This window comes from Alosa sapidissima, chromosome 6, assembly GCF_018492685.1.
Source record: "Alosa sapidissima isolate fAloSap1 chromosome 6, fAloSap1.pri, whole genome shotgun sequence".
NCBI classification, from domain to species: Eukaryota; Metazoa; Chordata; class Actinopteri; order Clupeiformes; family Clupeidae; genus Alosa; species Alosa sapidissima.
This window is the reverse complement of record NC_055962.1, coordinates 16,624,632-16,642,131: the sequence shown is the minus strand read 5'-3', so window position 1 is coordinate 16,642,131 and position 17,500 is coordinate 16,624,632. Positions and strand designations below refer to the sequence as shown.

Below are 17,500 nucleotides of genomic sequence, written 5' to 3'. Positions count from 1 at the left end.
TTTTAGTTTCAGGGCCTGCAGCAACAAAACTAACCAAGCAATGGTGAAATCCTGGACCTCTCTTGGGATGTCTGTGGGCACTTTGCATGAGTCTTTCACATCTATGCAAAAGGCCTCATGTGGACCAGCTTCCTCAAGGTGATGGATGATACACAGGAGCAACTTTTTTGAAATATTTCTGGACACATGACCGGTTCCTAGTGTTCTGATTTGTTGATCACATCAAGCTGTGTGATGATTTAAAGTTTTCTAGGTACAAATGTATTGCCCAGCATCAAAAGAGAAGAGCCAAGACAACATAACTCACCAACAGGCCCGATAGTTGCTTACCTTTAGTCCTGGGAAATCACTCTCCTCATGCTTAACTGCATGGGGAAATGAGGGCATCCCAGAAAGGCCTGAGGCTGAGACTATAACCGCATACAGAGCATAGCAAACCCCCTTTGGCACAAAAGTGCTTTATTCTAAGCAAAAGCCTTAGCTTCTGAATACGGCCAAGGGGGTCGTCATTGAACAAAGCTGTCTGTTTGAAGAAACTAGAGCCAGCGTCATTTGCAAAATATATTCCAGTTATGTATTCCAATGTATTGTGCCAGTAGCCTGTCATGTCTGTCCATACAACCCTATCCAGATGCTTGAGTGCCTCAGATCAGAGACAGTCGTGAAAAAAATGTTGTTTCATTCCAGTAGAGTTTCTCCTTCCTTCCAAGCCCTTTACTTTGGCTTTTCCTGACGTCTGTTTCATTTCTCATACTCAATAATCATGAGAAATTGGATGATGGGTTGAGATGGAATTGACTGGTTTTAATCGTTGGAAGTCGTGACCTGTGATATGGCTACTGAGAGGTATATAAGTGCACGTTTGAAAGCAGACCAGCAACCAGAAATTACTGGAAGGTTTGGCTCAGACACATGGTTGGGAGAACGAAGCAAACATTTTTTTTTTTAGTCCTGAGGATCCAGTGTGCCAGTCAGGAAATGCTCTGCCCATCACCGATTGTTGTGGGTGAATCAGCAGACTTTACTTAACCCCAAGTTGTTTTTTTCTAAACGTCTCCCACAGAGCATTTGTATGTCCTCAGTGTTATTTTATCTCCTTTTTCTGGTGTCTTCTCTGACCTCTTCAGGAGTGGGAGTGGACGAAGAGAAGGGAGTGTTAATGACCTGACAGGTTTGCTATGCAGTTCATATTGAGTAGAGGACATAACTGCAAGACATCACAACAGTGTTCTCAGCGCATCTTTGTCTTATAGTGATGACCCCTAACTTGAACAGAGGTCATTACAGACACGGATAACTATACAATTAATGAGGAATTATTGAGAATTTCATTGCAGTGCTGACATACCTCATAAGCAGGGACCTGAATGGGAAATATGATGAGAATTATCGAGTTTAGCTCAGGAAGAACAAACAACTCCATGAGGAATTACAGCTCACCTTGCAGAAACCCCCGGATTCTTGCAGGCGTAGGGAATGTACCCCCGGGTCCACTTTTTGTGTGAGGCAACGTCAGGACGAGGAGTGAGTTTTTACAGAAGATTGTGCAAGGCTCACGTCTCCGCATTCCATGAAATGAGCTCTCTACGTTCCGGTGCGGGGAAAAAAAAAAAACTTGACTGCGCTATTTGCATGCCCGAGGTCTGATCACTGCGCACCCAAGAAATCCACTCTAGATATGTTGCTCTTCAGCTCTGACAGCTGGTCAAATAAACCAAATCAAAAGGCTCCCCAGTATCCTGCCCGTCATCCCGACCATATCAATAAGCACGTTTTGATGGTGGTATTACATTGGAATTTTGTTTATACCCGAAGTTTCTATTTACTTCAAACGTTGGTATTTGTTATCTGTAGGTAAATCAAGTTACAAAACGATTTGACCTGAGGTGAACCTCATCTCGGTTCAAGCCGAATGCCATTTTCCCTGGTTCTGCCATGGATGATACTGACAGAGTGTTTTTGCGACAGAGGAAAATGTCCAAGCTACAAACTTAATTTTTCCTCATCAGCAGAATCTCCTCCAGCCATCTTTTCCCTTGATATTCATCAGCATTAGCCTTTATATCTATAGCAGGCGCTGTTTATTTCTCGGCTAACATGAAGATAGGCTTTATGACTGGAGGTGTTTTGGCCCCGGCTGCGAAACACACAAGAGCGTAATCATCCCACAGCGTCAGCCATGCGGCGCACTGTCTCTCTCTGTGTTTCTCTGCAAGTGGAAAACCACTTCTACGAGCGCCGGCCGGCTCCCCCATCCCCCCAGGCTTTCCGAGGAGAGTGGGTCTGTTATTCCACTCAAGTTTGCGCGTTTGTTAGTTTTAGGCACAGTCCAGAAGGCATACCTCTTTACCCACTTACCCCCGGATGCTGACATCATACCAGTGGCACCTTCTAACACCGTACGTCAGGACATTGCTACTTTTGGCTTTTGTCGACCGATGAAAAAATTACTACCATGTTCTCTGTGCAATTTGTTTTACTTTGTTCAAGTGAGCGTTTGTCATGATGGTTGTGTGATCAGTGAATCATGTTCTTGAACATTCTCACAGTTGGCGTGAGCACTTAGTGGTGGTGAGTAGACCTCTGCTTGACCTCAAGCCCAAATCTATTCAGATATGACCAAGCACAGTGCGTCCATCCTGACAGATCCTCTACAAACTTCAAACTAATGCAAAATGAAGCATTCTCTGATACTCCAGAAGTTTTCTACTCTTTCCAATAAACGTTATCTGCTGATCTTCACCACTGCCTTCCTCTTTGCGGATCAGTATTACTCAGCCCCATATACTAAACCAACATCCGCGTGTCTAGTTTTCCCATATGTTTCACCACCACGTCCCAGCCGCCATCATGCGGCAAGCCATTACAAACCAGTGAGTCACATCCTATGCTTAGATCTCAGTCAGTGTAAACTGAGCTCTTTGAGAACATGACTAGATAAGTGGCGAGTGACGCATGCAGAAGCCTTTCCTCATGAATGGGACGTTTATCTGTGAGTGGCGGAGCCCGGCGTGGCCTCGCTAATACATGCCACCCATGGTGGATGGAATGGGAATGTCCATGGCGGCGTGCCCATGCATTAAGAAGGAAGGATGACAACAAGTGATGAGAGGAAGGACAGAGCAAGGGCAGAGAGGGGTGTGAAAGGTGAAGAGTGGGGAAAGAGAGAGGGAGCTAGAGGAGGGGAGGGGGGAAAAGAGAGAAGGGGAGGGTAAGAGAGGGATGGAGGTAGAGAGAAAGAAGAGGGGGGAAAAGAGAGGGAGGGAGAGAGGGGTAGAACAGAGAGAGCACACTTGGCCATGTGGATGTGGCTAAAGTAGGTAAATGGATTAGGGCAGATTAGGAGCACTGAATAGAGGTGAATGAATGCTGTCCCTCCCTCCCTCTGCAGATCTCTTGGGCTGTTCCAGTAGATCGCTCAGATGGCTCCAGTACATGTTGCTCATCCTGTTTTTATAGATCCTTCCGATTAGGGATCGGAATAAACGTTATTCCAATTAGTGTGTGCCCATTAACAGAATGGACAGTGTGATAATCTACCTCTGTTAGAGTAGATTGCTTTTTCGCTTTGAGCTGATCTCCCAAGTATTTTCTTCAGTTGATCCAAATATTTGGGTCTGTGTATCACAGCTTGTGGTTGGGCCTTTAAATGGAGCTTTTTGGGAGCAGATCCCTGTTGTGGTCTGAATCATTCACACTGCTTGGTTACATCTCTCAAGTCCGATTCAGCCGATCTCATAGTTCCCACGCGTTCGTTGCCCAACTGAATGGCATGGGTGGTCCTGAGTGTGGGTGTATAATGGTGTGTAATAACCCCCCTACCCCTCCTCCACCCCCTCCTCCCACGGGCACATCTCAGAGAGCGAGAGAGAGAGATCCTCTGTGGTGAGTTTAGACTCAGAATAGCCTCCTCCCAAGAGCGTAATCACACATGACTCTGCCGTGCCCATTGTTTTCTTTGACTCAGTCCTAATGTTTGGTCTGGACCGCGGGAGCCGCGACTCTCGGGGTTGCCCTCGAGGTCAGCGTAAGTGAGCGGTTTCTGTGTCGTTTTGGTGCCTCTATGGTGGAGCGCATTGGCTTCTGCTGCTCTGCCACCAGGCATTCTCAACCCGCAGATTTGATTTGCATTAACGGCCCTCGCATCAAATCGCACGAGGCTCTAAGTACTCGCCATGTTGAGTTCCCGAGAGCCGGAGACCCATGCATTGTTATTACCTTCCGGCTCGTGTTCAGGAGCAAATTGGTAAATGCCTCAGCGGGCAAATTCATGAATGTCATAAAAGGTTCAGCAAGAGTCCATTCTGTTTTTGAACAGAATAATTTGCTGATCTAGAAAACCATTCATGGGTAATGAGTCCTCATTGCCAGATTCAGTGTCTTCTGTGTTTGTGTGTGTGTTTGTGTGTGTGTGTGTTCCAAACTTTGTTTGTGTTAGTGACGACAATATCTCTGTGTGTAGATGCGTGTGTGTGTTAGTGGTGCGTGTGTGTGTCAGCAGGAGGGAGCTGATACTAATTGGATAGAAGTTCTCTGCCAAGTTACTGCCAAGGGTGGGGGTTGGGTGGTGGTGGTGGCGGTGTGTGTGTATGTCTGTGGGGAGGCGTTTCAGAGCGAAGCTCTACAGGTGGAAGCGCCTCACAGTCTGTGTGCGTGGGCGTCTGGGCTACGAGAAACTCAAAGGGCTGAGAGTCACCTTTACCTTCTCCAACAACAAAACCCCGAAACCTCCAAAACCACCAGGATTTCTGGCATACCTGAGCGTGTGTGTGTGTATATACAGCAGAACTCTCCATCCAGAGCAAAACAAAGGCGCATGAAGGTACGAACAATGCGTGCTGTGTAATCTTCTAAATGTAAGGTCAAGCTGTGGTTGGACTCGGACATGGCTTTGATTATTATTCTGCAGCCTTGATTGTGTGAAGATGGAGTGTTTTGACTGTGTCTTTTCAAAGGTTGCACCTTCGATGAATGCTTTCACCTCTCCCTGTTGTTGTCTTGGTGTTGTTTTCCTTTTTGAGGACCTGCGTCAGGTAGCAGGACCGTGTTATCAAGCTTAATCTGAGAAGAAAGCAATTGTTTGCCTCAGAAATCGAGAGATGGAGAATTCTAGGTATTTGAATTAGATATGTATTTATGGCTTTCTTTCTACTTTGTTTATGGTTCAAGACCAAATCTGTAGTTATTCTCCATTATAGTCATTGTGCAATGGTTTGCATTTCATTGGGGAATGTAGGGGTCTTTTTTTAGGCACAATGCGATCCCTGTTTTGGTGAGCAACAATGGTGCTCCTCAGTCAAGCTGGCAGCACCCATCTGCAACACTAAGCGGGTCTGATCAGGCATTCATGACAAAAGTCACATCCAGTGTTGACACTGACCTTGACTGTATGTTATCATCAAAAACGAAGTGTGTCGTTTCTCGTCTCTGAGTGCATGCCACAGACCTTGGCATTGAATGTTGCTGCATGGGCATTTGTGTTTTTTTTTTTTTTTTTTTGTCCCTGGAAATGCTTGTCCACTCAAGCAGTCGTTAGCGAGGCACTTTCCCTCGTTAAGTGGCTTAGGTGATGTCACATGCTCCAGGGCTCCAAGTAGCTGCTTATCAGCAGGGGAGGTCTGCTTCCAAAACCCGCAGCGCTCCACTTACATAACAAGACTCCTGTCTTCTCAGCATCCCTCCTACACTTGCCCCAATGGTGCTTTTTATAGTGTTCTATAAGATTTTCAATCAAATTGCTATTTAATTACATTCCCAAGAGTGTAACAGAAATTGAGAAAATGAAATAATAGAATCACCATTTTGCCTAAGGCTGGGGCAGATTTAGATATTTTTTTAGTTCCATTCATGCATTCATATCTGTTGGCTGATATGACCAGCATTGGTGTAACTGCAGCTAGCAGCTGGGATGCTTCCAGACCTCTCCTTTGCAGGACTTGAGTTTGTGTGAAAAGGAGATAAAATGGCAGATGCTGCTGTGCCATGTTTGTTTTTCCAATGCAGCTCTCACAGGTCTAAACCTACAGGTCCACCCCGAGGCCAGTTGCATCCTCCAGTGTGTGTGTGTGTGTGTGTGTGTGTGTGTGTGCTACTGTTACCAAAACAGGCGATTATCCTTAATAGCCTTAGCAACTGAATTTAGCCTTACCACAGGTGATGTGTTTTTCCTTTCTAATGGCTTTGATTTCATTAGCAAGTGCAGGCCACAGCGTGTGCCCCTTGGCTGCCGCTTGGCTCTCAGTCTGCATCCAATAGCCTCACTTGCTTCTTGCAATGCTTTATGGGAGCATGAAAATGATTTAAGCGTCTCCGCTGCTCCCAGAAACGTTTAGGGCCAGCTTTGATGTCTGCCTGGATGGAGGTTTAATGGCAGAGTGTGGACGCCTGATGTCTTGACTGAACACTCCCCCTTTTATGCTATCAATCAGTTTGTGTTATTCACCCAAAAACACTGTCAGAGTAATGGCTCAAGAATACACACATACAGTATCCCCAGATCTTTTGTTCTGTGTTGGTGCGATGAGCTGGTTTGGGTGACTGTTAGTGTAAAGAGTTGAGGGTCTGAGGTGGAACAGGGTCCAAATACTCGACTTTTTCTATGACCTACAAAAATCTTTATCTAATGCATCTTTGGAAATGGCTCCTGCAGAGATGGATTGGCATCAGAAAGGGTCATCACAGCGATAGGGACTTTGTTGGGTGTTTTGTTTGGATAAAGAGCTGTTAAATGGGGAAAATTTGTATTGACTTGTTTTATTGAGTGATATTAGCGGGAGACATTTAAAGCCATATTTAGAATGTACTTTTAGCATAATGTTCTAGGTGCATTTTACAAATGTAATCCCAGTGACAAACTTACTTGATGCTGAGAATTCTATGCAAGAGCTTGTTCTTTGAGTGTTTGACTTAACATGTGGTCTGAAGGTTACTTTTAGCTGTGTAAGGCAGAGGGGGTGGAAGATTGTATTACTGCACAGGTTGATTTGCAAGTACACCAGATGGACCGGTCAGCTGGAGGTGTACTGGTGGCTGGAAAGGGCATATGGCCGTGAATCAAAGGTTTTAATTTCATTTGTGTAGCATCACGAGTGCTTCTGATCCCATTCACAGACTGGCCCATAACAAACACACAAATCATATCGTCATCCCAAAAGTTATGTTTGTTTTTCAACCTAAAGAAGGCCTTTTTTTACTCTTGACAAACGGTTATGTCAGATCTGAAGAGATGAACGAGGTTTTCACATGCGATTAAGTTGCATTGCATAACAATGGGCAATGCTCTATTATGACAATGTTAGTCTTCATAATATCATAACAGCAGTTCTTAAGCAGTTCTTATGGATTATCATGAGTCATGTCAAGTGCATGTGTGTGTATGTCTATTGAAGAATGGGATGAGTATTAACACCATTAATCCTAAAGCGTCACCATTGCATGCAAAGAATGAATCCCTTTGCCCAACACACATAAACACACACACACACACACACACACACACACACACACACACACACACACACACACACACACACACACACACACACACACACACACACACACACACACACACACACATCTGTTCATCTCAGTGGCTGGTGATACAAGTGTTACACCTCATCACTGTGGGCAAGGTGAAGATCAGCATCCAAGCACATCCAGCCAAGTCCACATTCTCCTCCATCTTCAGGTCCCATAAGCCACCGTCGGGGTGAAGACAAGCTAACATAGCACTCATGTCACCTTGGAAGTGGATGCTAAACTGCCCTGTCCTCAGTTGTGATATATTTGTGGTGGGGTTTATAGCCTGTGATCATCTCGGCCTTAAAGCAGTGTGCCTAAATCTGTTAGTGGGTAGAGCTAATCTGGCCAGAACTCCCAATTCAGCCATACTGTCAGCCTCTATATAAAACCTCTGTGCGTTAGTTTATAAAAGTAGTGTATAAATCAGATTTACTTGGTCAAGTACATGAATAGACTCACATTCCATTCTCCCTCTGTTTGTGTAACTCTAACACTTTGACTCTCTCTCTCTCTCTCTCTCTCTCTCTCTCTCTCTCTCTCTCTCACACTCTTTCTCTCTCTCTCTCACACACTTTCTCTCTCTCTCTCTCTCGTTCTCTGCTTCTACCATATTAGTAAAGATTTAGAGTTGTGCTCTTGCATAGTGAAAGGACAGGGCAGCTTTGTGGTTATTGTTTTGTGCGATGCCTGCATGGTTATTAAAACCATCCATCACAAGAAGATACGATCGCCAAGAATCCCTTGGTGATTTATTGTGCTTCTAAAATGAGCAGCCCCATTTCTCATAATAACATGTTAATGTAAGGTAAATGGACTTTGGCATCAGAAGCATGTATGAAATATATTTAGTGTTGTCCATAAAACATTCTTTAAATGGCCAGCTGAATTTAAGAGTGCCTTCTCCTTCATACTGCCTTTGTCAACTGGGAAGCTATAGGCTATATGAGTGTACTGGTGTGGCCTATGTCTGCAGTCTACATCTACAGTTCTTTAGTGGATGTGAAGAAGTGGATGTGAAGAATCTGGGAGCTCAGGGAAGTAATTGGATATTATACTTATACATATTATTTTGTCTGATGTTAGTGGATATTAGTGGATGTTAGTGGATTTTACAGGAGTGAGTGTTCACTCAGAATAGAACCTTGACTTGATGATGACCTTGACTTGTGCCCCAAGGTGGAGCTGTGTGGTTTGAGCCTTGATCCTAATGCTACTGTAGGTGTGATTTAAGATTTGAGCCCGCTTATAGATCAGGCATCTTTCAGCCCTGAGAAGGGATGAATTACATGTGTGTGTAATGGAAAAATATCTGGAAGGGCAGGGGCAAGGCAGGGGTTTCATCAACTAGTTGTTTATTAAAACCACTAGTCTGTGCTGTTTGCAGTAGTGAACTAGTCGTGAACAAAATGGCTAAAGACTAAACGGGCTAGACATTCCCATGTTTGGAAGTATTTCATGAAAATGAGATCTGTTCCACTGTGTTCAGCTGTATTAAAGTACTATAAGAACACGTCTGCTACAGATAACCATCTAAAGATGGAACATCCCCCTACTAACAGCTAACACTAGAGGCAATGTTAGCATTAGCACAAAAAAATGACTAGTTGACAGCTATTATGAAAAGCTGATCAGCTAGTAAAAATCAGTAGGACTTTGTGAAAGCCCCCATCAGGGGCAGGATCAGCTGGAGGGTCTGGGCTGGTGGTGGGCAGGAGGAGCGGAGGCCTGGGGAGGTTAAGGGGAAGGGCAGCAGGGCAGAGACCAGGGCAGGAGGGGAAGGGCTGGGAAAGGCAGGAAGTCTGGGGGTCTCTCCGAGGCAGCAGACTTGTGCTTCAGTCCGGCTCCTCCGCCTCATGCCAGGAATTCCAAGAATTAAAAGGCTACAGTAAGAGAGTTTGATGCAATCTCCTCCGAATGCTAGACATTCCGCCTAATGTGCCCCCCCCCCCCCCCCAACCCCTCAAACCCAGCACCCTGAAAGCACCCCCCACCCCCTTCCATCCCCCCAGTCTAGGATTAAGGAAATATTCTCTGAGCTTCTTGTATGTGAGAAGTTAATCTCATATAATTTCTGACCTGTAGCGCTCCCCCAACACCCCCCCCCCCCCCCCCCCCCAAACACTCAAACATACCATGGTGTTTAGCATTAGCCAAGAACCACATCATAGGAATGTCTATGTCATCTCTCCAGATTGTCCACGGCTGAGAGAGGAAGGATAGGATATGGAAGATGACACCTCTAGAATGTGCCTTTGAGCTATTCTCTTTTTTTCTTCTCTTGGCTGATCGCCACCCTGAGACATTCTTTAGGCACATTTAATCCTGTCATGTAACGTTAATACATAGGCCTGCCTGCCACACACACTGTACTGAGGGACAGTCTAGTGTTTCACTTACAACATTCCAGAATGTTTGATTAACATTGCAAATGTTGTTCCAAACATGAGCTATACCTCCAAAGCAGGCATTCACCAATTTGATCTGCACAAGGGAATATAATGCTATCTGAATTATATGTGATGCTTCCATGCTTATAGGCTGTTCATTGGATATTTCTTCTGACACTTGAGTTAGTCTCTGAGATCTCACTACTCTGTCCATATAGACTGTAATATTGGCTAATTGTTGATATAGATCTCTTTCCATTGAGTCAATGGGGATATTATTTTCAGGCTAGCCCTATGGTTTGCCTCTAATGCCTCAACTAGTCGTGAACAAAATGGCTAAAGACTAAACGGGCTAGACATTCCAATGTTTGGATGTATTTCATGAAAATGAGATCTGTTCCACTGTGTTCAGCTGTACTAAAGTACTATAAGAACACGTCTGCTACAGATAACCATCTAAAGATGGAACATGCCCCTACTAACAGCTAACACTAGAGGCAATGTTAGCATCAGCACTGTACCCTTAAATAATGACTAGTTGACAGCTATTATGAAAAGCTGATCAGCTAGTAAAAATCAGTAAATAGTAATCAGTAATTTCTTCTGATGCTTGAGTTAGTTTCTGAGATCTCACTACTCTGTCCTTAAAGACTGTAATTTTTGCTAATTGTTGACATAGATCTCTTCCCATTGATTCAATGGGGATATTGTTTTCCGGATAGCCCCATGGTTTCCCAGGACTGTATCAGTCCTAACATTATCCCTGTGATTCAGTTATCAGACTCTCTTTAGGGGTTTCACATGTTTTATATCATTGGCTGTTAAAATACAAAAATAAAAACAGTCAAGTAAAATAGTTTCCCAGGGCATCGTTTGGCAGCCCAGATCCTTTAAAAAGATGCCTACTACATATGGTGGTAGTGGTTTTGATGGATGTTGTGTACAAATGTGCATAGTGATGAGAGTGTGTGTGTGTGTGTGTCTGTGCCTGTGCCAAAGCATGTCCGTGTGTATGTGTCTGTGAAGCAATGCATCGTTACACAGTTGTTTACTTGCCCTGACCTCACTTGCCCTGTCTCTCTTTCTATCCCTCTCTCTTTTTTTCTTTTCTTTTCTCTCTCTGTCTGTCTGTCTGTCTCTCTCTCTCTCCCTCTCTCTCTAAAGTGCCTGGCTCTTGTTTACCCTGGGTCTGCCTGAGAGCACAGTAAACACTCGCCTCGGCCCATTCGCCAGAGTAATGGCTGACGAGCTTAATCTGCACGCCTCACTCCCACACCATCTGAGGCCGTAATCCTGTGTAGTCCCCTCTCAGCCAACCCAATTAGCACTCAAAAAGAGAGCATCTGCTTCAATATGTCTCTGAAGGCCTTTTACACCACACCCCTGGTCCAAAATATATATTGGCATGAGAAATCTGACTCTCCCCCCCCCCCCCCCCCCCCCCCTTTTTCCAAGTTTTTAAAGATGATGTGATCAGCTGCAATGGGATGTCATTATGGAAAGTTGTGTGTTGTGAAGTTGTTTTGAAATGAAATGTTAATTTGATAATCTCCCTAATTTAATCTGTATTAATTTGCACCCACTGAGACACACAGGCCAACACCATAAGCAGCATATTTGAGCTGTGACCGGTGCTCTCCTGTTTAGTTTAATACTGTTTCTGCTCAAGTGCCTCCATTTGTTTTCTGACCAAAGAGGGAATGAGAAACTGAAACTCAAAGTGGAAAAATTTAATAAAGCCCCTAACAGATTAATGTAACATTGGTGGCCCATTGTGCAGTGTTGCATTGTTTGAAACTACAATAACAGTTGGGATGGTTGGAATGTTTTATTGCAGTCCTCATACACGGAGCACAGAGAGCACCAGATTTGTGTACAGATTCTGAAATGCTGTCCACTTGAGGCCGCTCATGGGTGCCCCAGGTCATTATGGTCATTTGTTTAATATGAGCAACAGGCCCAGGCTTTGTCAGGGAAGAAACTAGGGAGTAGGGGTTCTACTGTATATGAACCATTCTTACAGCCGACCTTCCTACAGTGCTTGTAGCACTTTTACTAATCATGTTATTCATCCAACAGCATGGCTATGTTACAAAAAATACAACAGAACAATTTCTTGATTTGAGGTCTGGTCCAATGTTGAAGTCTACCACACTACTCTGGGTCTTGATGTAGCCCAGCTCCATGCAGCAGTGAGCTGTGGACCCTTCATTGCTTCAGTGATCCCCCCCCCCAGTCAATCACACAGCCCAGACGTCGTTTCTGCCCTCCCAAACCCCTGGCACGTTCAAAGGAGCGCTTAAGGTCACTGGTGCAAGTAGGCTTCAAACCAGCGGACACCGCAAGGAAAGGTCACCATGCCCGCCCGGTCGGCCTTTGATGTGGAATGTGCCCACAACTCGCATCCATAAAGATCACCCTCGGCACCCATCCGTGGCTGTGTTGACAGAGTGCCATTTAAGTCTGTGTGTGTTTGAATATTGTAAGAGCCCGGCATGCTGCAAAGCACCCAGAGTTTTAAAAAAATGCAACCGTTTTAGCTGATTACTGATAACAGTTACTAGTTTCTTGTCATTAAAATCGCATTAGGGATATTCAGCAGAGTGTACATGCCAAACAGCAAAGATCAAGGAATCTGTAGAGGTGTACCATTACGCACAACTAATAATATTTAACAGGACTGATTATGTTCGGTAACCTTATACTTAATTACCAGGCAGGATTATAACTGTGGAATGATTGACAGGGTAATATATTAAAGGTCCTTTGCTCTGGGGAACAGTGTACTGTACACAGAGTGGTCATTTTAGACTCACTGCCCTTTGTGTCCTGTGTTGTGCAGTATAAAGTGGCATTATTGTGAACACATACTTTTACTCAGTGTACCTCCAGCTGAGCAGGCTTAATAGAACCTCTGGCATTGGAATGAATGATAGAGAAGATTAAGTGGAGGGAGAGAACCGTTTTAGATAGAGGAGAGGAGAGGCAAAGGGAGTGTTGATGAAATATTGGCGGAAATATCTAACGGTGAATAGAAGAGATGACCACACAGCGTGTGCATTCTTACGATCTTACTCGGACTTTAAGGTCTGCCTCCTTCTGCCTTTTTAAACGTTTTGTTCCTCCCTCCTGATAAGAGGGGGCGTGCCCCTGTGTTTACACACGCTTGTGTGTGTCGGGATTGGACCGGGAGCAACCAACGGCTCACTTGACCTCACAGTCAGTGTGTGTGTGTGTGTGTGTGTTTGTGCACATGGCTCAGTTTAAACTGGGCCAGTTGTTGGATAGGAGAGAGGAAGGTATTGATCTATGCAGAGGACCTCACTACTGTGCAGAGCTGCCAGATCCAACCTCTCCATTGATTGATTGATCAGTAGGACTGGAGGACTTCAGGTGATCGGATGGGCGATGGGCTCTCTCGGTGGCAGTAAGGAGCGGGGCTGGGGAGGGCTCCTGAGGCCCAGCCTGGACGTGTTAGCACTCAGGGTCCTCTGGGAGGAACGCGTGCTCCGGAGCGGGCTCAACCGCAGGGTGTCCCGTCTGCTGGGTGAGTGAGTGAGTGGGGACCCCAAGCCCCCCTCCAACAGGTGTGTGGGGGGGGGGGGGGGGGGGGCTGCAGAGGAAATGGATGGAGCTGTGTGTGTTGTCCAGAACAGGCGAGTGTGGATCTTGTCTGATGTGGTGAGTGACTAAGTGTGGCTGCTGCACCCTCATCCCTCAGGAGTTTCGGCTGAATGGACTACACCCGGCTTTCCGCAGAGCAGGTGCCTGAAGTTCCTCTGATGTGGTTCTGGATGTGGATGAGGGAAGGAGAGAAAGGGGCAGAGAGGGAGAGAGAGCGAGAGATAGAGAGATAAGGTGGTGCAAGATTTTGGAATGCCATGAGCCACTCGGGTATCCCTTTCACTGAGGGAAAAATGGATGTTGGCTCTGAGATTTATGTTCACCTCAGGCTTTTTCTTTTCAAGGTGAACACACACACACACACACACACACACAAAAACGCCAATGTCATTCATTTTGATTTGAAAACCATATTTTTTCTCCCACGCTCCGGGAGGTCATGGTTAGACGTTCTTTTTGACAGGGAGGAAGAAGAGAGGAAGCTCTGTGTAAACGTTTGCTCTAGTGCCTGGGACTGAGTCAGAGAAAGACAGAGGGAGAGAGAGGGGGAGAGAGAAAAAGAGTCACTCATTTCACCTATGCTCGACACCACACCTGTGGATATGTACACCCTGTGGATATGTACACCCTGCTCATTCAATAATGAGTCACCAAGAACCGTTAGCGTAGCGCTGACTGTGTCTCTCCAACATGAGTAAGTCTCCTCACTGGAATGGAAGCTCTGTTGCAATATTCCTGTGACATCATAGAAATACATTCTCAACCAGGTCCGATTTTCTGAAAAATGTAACACTTTTGAGATACTAACTTGGAGAAAACAAAAACTATAGTATACTTTAATGTTAGTGATCTTGATTACTAAGTGGCAGTTATGATGAGCATGGGAGAGGAGGATTGTCGCTCACCCTTCATGACGAACTTGACTGAACTCGACTGGTTCCAGGCTTTAGCCACGGTGATTTTTTTTCTGTACAGCAACGTTGGTTTCTTAAACTGAGGTTTACAAACGCTACTTGCAAGTACAGGCACTCAAATGTGGCTTATGGTCGGTGATTCCGCACGCTGTGCTGATGAAGGCCAACCGGTTGCTCCACTAAACCGCAGCCCGTGGTGTGTAAACACAGGGCTTTAAACATCAGAAGAGCATCGGCTTTGTGAAACGGATGGCTCGGTTGGGGGTGGTGGTGGTGGGGGTGGTGGGTGGTGGAATGGGCACCATGGTGGCCTTTCACTAGCGGATCTTCCGTCACATGCGGTCCTGTGCTCGTCTGTTTCATCTGTGCTGTCCGGGCAAGCGGTGGTTTATTCGCATCGTTATAATCCCCGTTTACAGCCGTGGCCCTCTGGCTAGTGTAGCCTGAAAGTGCAGCAGGGGCTGTAGAAGTGCAGACAGAGGGGAGAGCAGAGGGCAAAACACAGAAGATGTCTAAGGGGGGGGGGGCTCCAGAGCCGGCTCTTCCCCAGGATGGAGGCCTCTTCCTGGGTGAAGAGACGTCTCAGTCGGGGAGGGCTGCAGATAATGTGGGTTAATGTCGGGTCTCCCCAGGCACGTCTGGATGCAGAGGCCCCTGAGGGAGTGTGGAGATAGGGGCTAACAGTGCTTTGGGCGATTAGATATATAGGCAGTGGTGGTACTTCAATACCAAGAACAAGCTACATTCATGTTTGCTTTTGTAGATAAAGTTATGGCATGTACCATAACTCTTACAAGTACTACATAAAATGTGGACAAGCATGAAGTTAATCTGGGTGTATGTGTCTATGTTGGTACCTAACTTAAGAGTATGGATTTATTTATCAGTGTATTGTACAGTATGTGGTTTTGTTCACTGTGTGTATATGCATGTAGGTTTGTGTGTGTGTGTGAGTGTCAGATTTGTCTGTCCCGCCAACCGCTCTAGATGTTAAAGTCCAATGTCCACGCACAGGGGAGGGGCTGACGGGAGATGCCGGCCGGTTTGAAAATGTTTTCTTTTGAAATGCACCCTGGGGGATTTCAAGTGGACGGAGGGGGAAGTGGGAAAGGAGGATGGATTTGGAGACGGATGCCAGGGTGCAAGAGCTAGAGGTGGAGAAGAGGGGGGTGGAGGGGGCGGATTGTCCTACAAACGACTAGATTCCACCCCCCCCCCCCCCCAACCACCCCCCGCCCTCCTCCGGTTCCACAGACCTTGAAGCGCTGTCTTTATGAGCCAAAAGATAAAGAGAAAAATCTCCCCTCTTTTGTGGCGGAATGACCACATCCCGCAGGGCTGGGAACGTGTATCAAATAAACTGTTGCCATAGCACTTTCGCATAGCTCCTGTTCTTTTTTCTATTGGTTCTCGGCCAAGGAAATGTCTCATGCTTATTGCAGTGGAGTCATGTTGGTGATTAAGAGCAGTTCAGATATGACGTCAGTGTAAGTCATTGTCACATTCTCATTAGAAAGACAAATATATCTTTTTTTTACTTTTTAGAAATTTCTCTCCACAAATGGATATGGACATTGGGACAAGAGATGGCCAGTGCTGGGCATGAGTCTTGCCAACTAACTGACTGTCTTCTGTGGTTTTCTGTGTTTAGATGGAATCAGAATAACCAGCTCAATTCTATCCCGAGTCGTAGATCTGAAACCAACGCAAGCCTGCCTAGTGGGTATGTCACCGGTGCAATCGGCCCAACTTGCACAAATCACGTGCCCCTTCGACAAATTCACGCTCCTGATCACATCAGTTACATCACAGCAATCCTTAAAATGAACGGCATGCGCAATGATTTGCTTGAGGCAATGTGTACGGGTGCTCACACACACACACACACACTCGCACACAGACAAATGCACACACCATTCATTGCAAATGGATGATCACAGCGAATGCATGATCGCTGCATGTTCGGATGATTTAACACTAATTGTGTGAGATAAGGAAAGGAAAGCGGCTACACGCTGAACTCCCAAGAGCCGGTCGGATTCCTCCGAATGTGGGAACCCATCACTGTTGATAGACCTCACACAGCCACACACTCTCTCTCTCTCTGGAAAGAAATGTCTTAGTAATGGGCCAGTTTCATATTCCTTCATCAACACCCAATGTGTCCCATGTGGGTGAAGTGTGTGTGAGTGTGTGAGTGTGTGAAGTCTTATGGTCTGCTTGGAACTAGCATCAGTGGCTCACACATTAAGGCAAAGGAGCTCCTTACTTTGTTTTCCACTGGAGACTAAAGAAGGGGAAAGCTTCCATTGGATGTTTTTACAATGTGATTTATGTGACCAACTGTATGTGTGTGTGTGTATGTGATTGTGCGTGCGTGGTGTATTTGTGTTTGTGTGTGTGGTGTATTTGTATTTGTGTGTGTGGGTGTCTGTCAGAGAGAGAATGTGTTGCATACACAAAAAGCCTTGTGAATGTTTGGCACCAATCACACCCTTTAGTCTTGTGTTATGGTCAGCCTACATTTTTTTTCACATGCAACGGAATGCACCAACTCAATTCATTGTGGCTACTTAGAGAATGGAACACTCAGAGTATAATGAACCCACAGCACTATTTCGTTTTTCATATAAAAAAAAAAAAAACGTTTAGAGATATGAACTTTATCACATCTTAGTGTGTTTTCTTAGAGTTTAGTTAGTTAGTTAGTTTAGAGAGAGTTTTCTTAGAGTCTAGTTGCTACTTGTTCTGCTGTGATGGCATAACGTATGTGCCCACATAACATCATCCCTCATCAGGATGCGGGGGGCACGCCCATGTGTAATCACAGCCCTGCTAAGACGGGCCTGCTAAAGCGTGCTGATGCCTGTCTGCTCTGTACCAAGGTGGCACCCTTAGGCGTTTTCATTCTCCGCTGCCCCCTATATTCAAGTGTTATGTTAGGTTTTGTCATAATTGATGTTGCTAGGTTAAGGATGATGTATCTGTTTATTCAGCAATAGTAATAGCAAACTTTAAAATCGTGAAGTTCAAGCATGTCATTTTACACTCATC

General features: G+C 45.5%; 1 protein-coding gene across 5 annotated transcripts in view; it reads left to right on the top strand.

Annotated features, from left to right (window-relative positions):
* Nucleotides 1-17,500, top strand: part of LOC121712336 (pleckstrin homology domain-containing family G member 3) — a 68,792-nt gene that overhangs the window by 18,882 nt on the left and 32,410 nt on the right. Inside the window, exons 1-2 of one of the 5 annotated variants that reach the window (XM_042096530.1) lie at nt 13,179-13,455; nt 16,098-16,169. The exons of 1 other annotated variant lie outside the window; for it this stretch is intronic. In XM_042096530.1, coding sequence (XP_041952464.1) covers nt 13,317-13,455; nt 16,098-16,169 — 211 coding nt within the window. In that variant the 5' untranslated portion in view covers nt 13,179-13,316. Of the gene's footprint in view, nt 1-13,178; nt 13,456-16,097; nt 16,170-17,500 lie in introns of those variants that run through there. 3 more of the 5 variants (XM_042096534.1, XM_042096532.1, XM_042096531.1) reach the window with 3 other exon arrangements.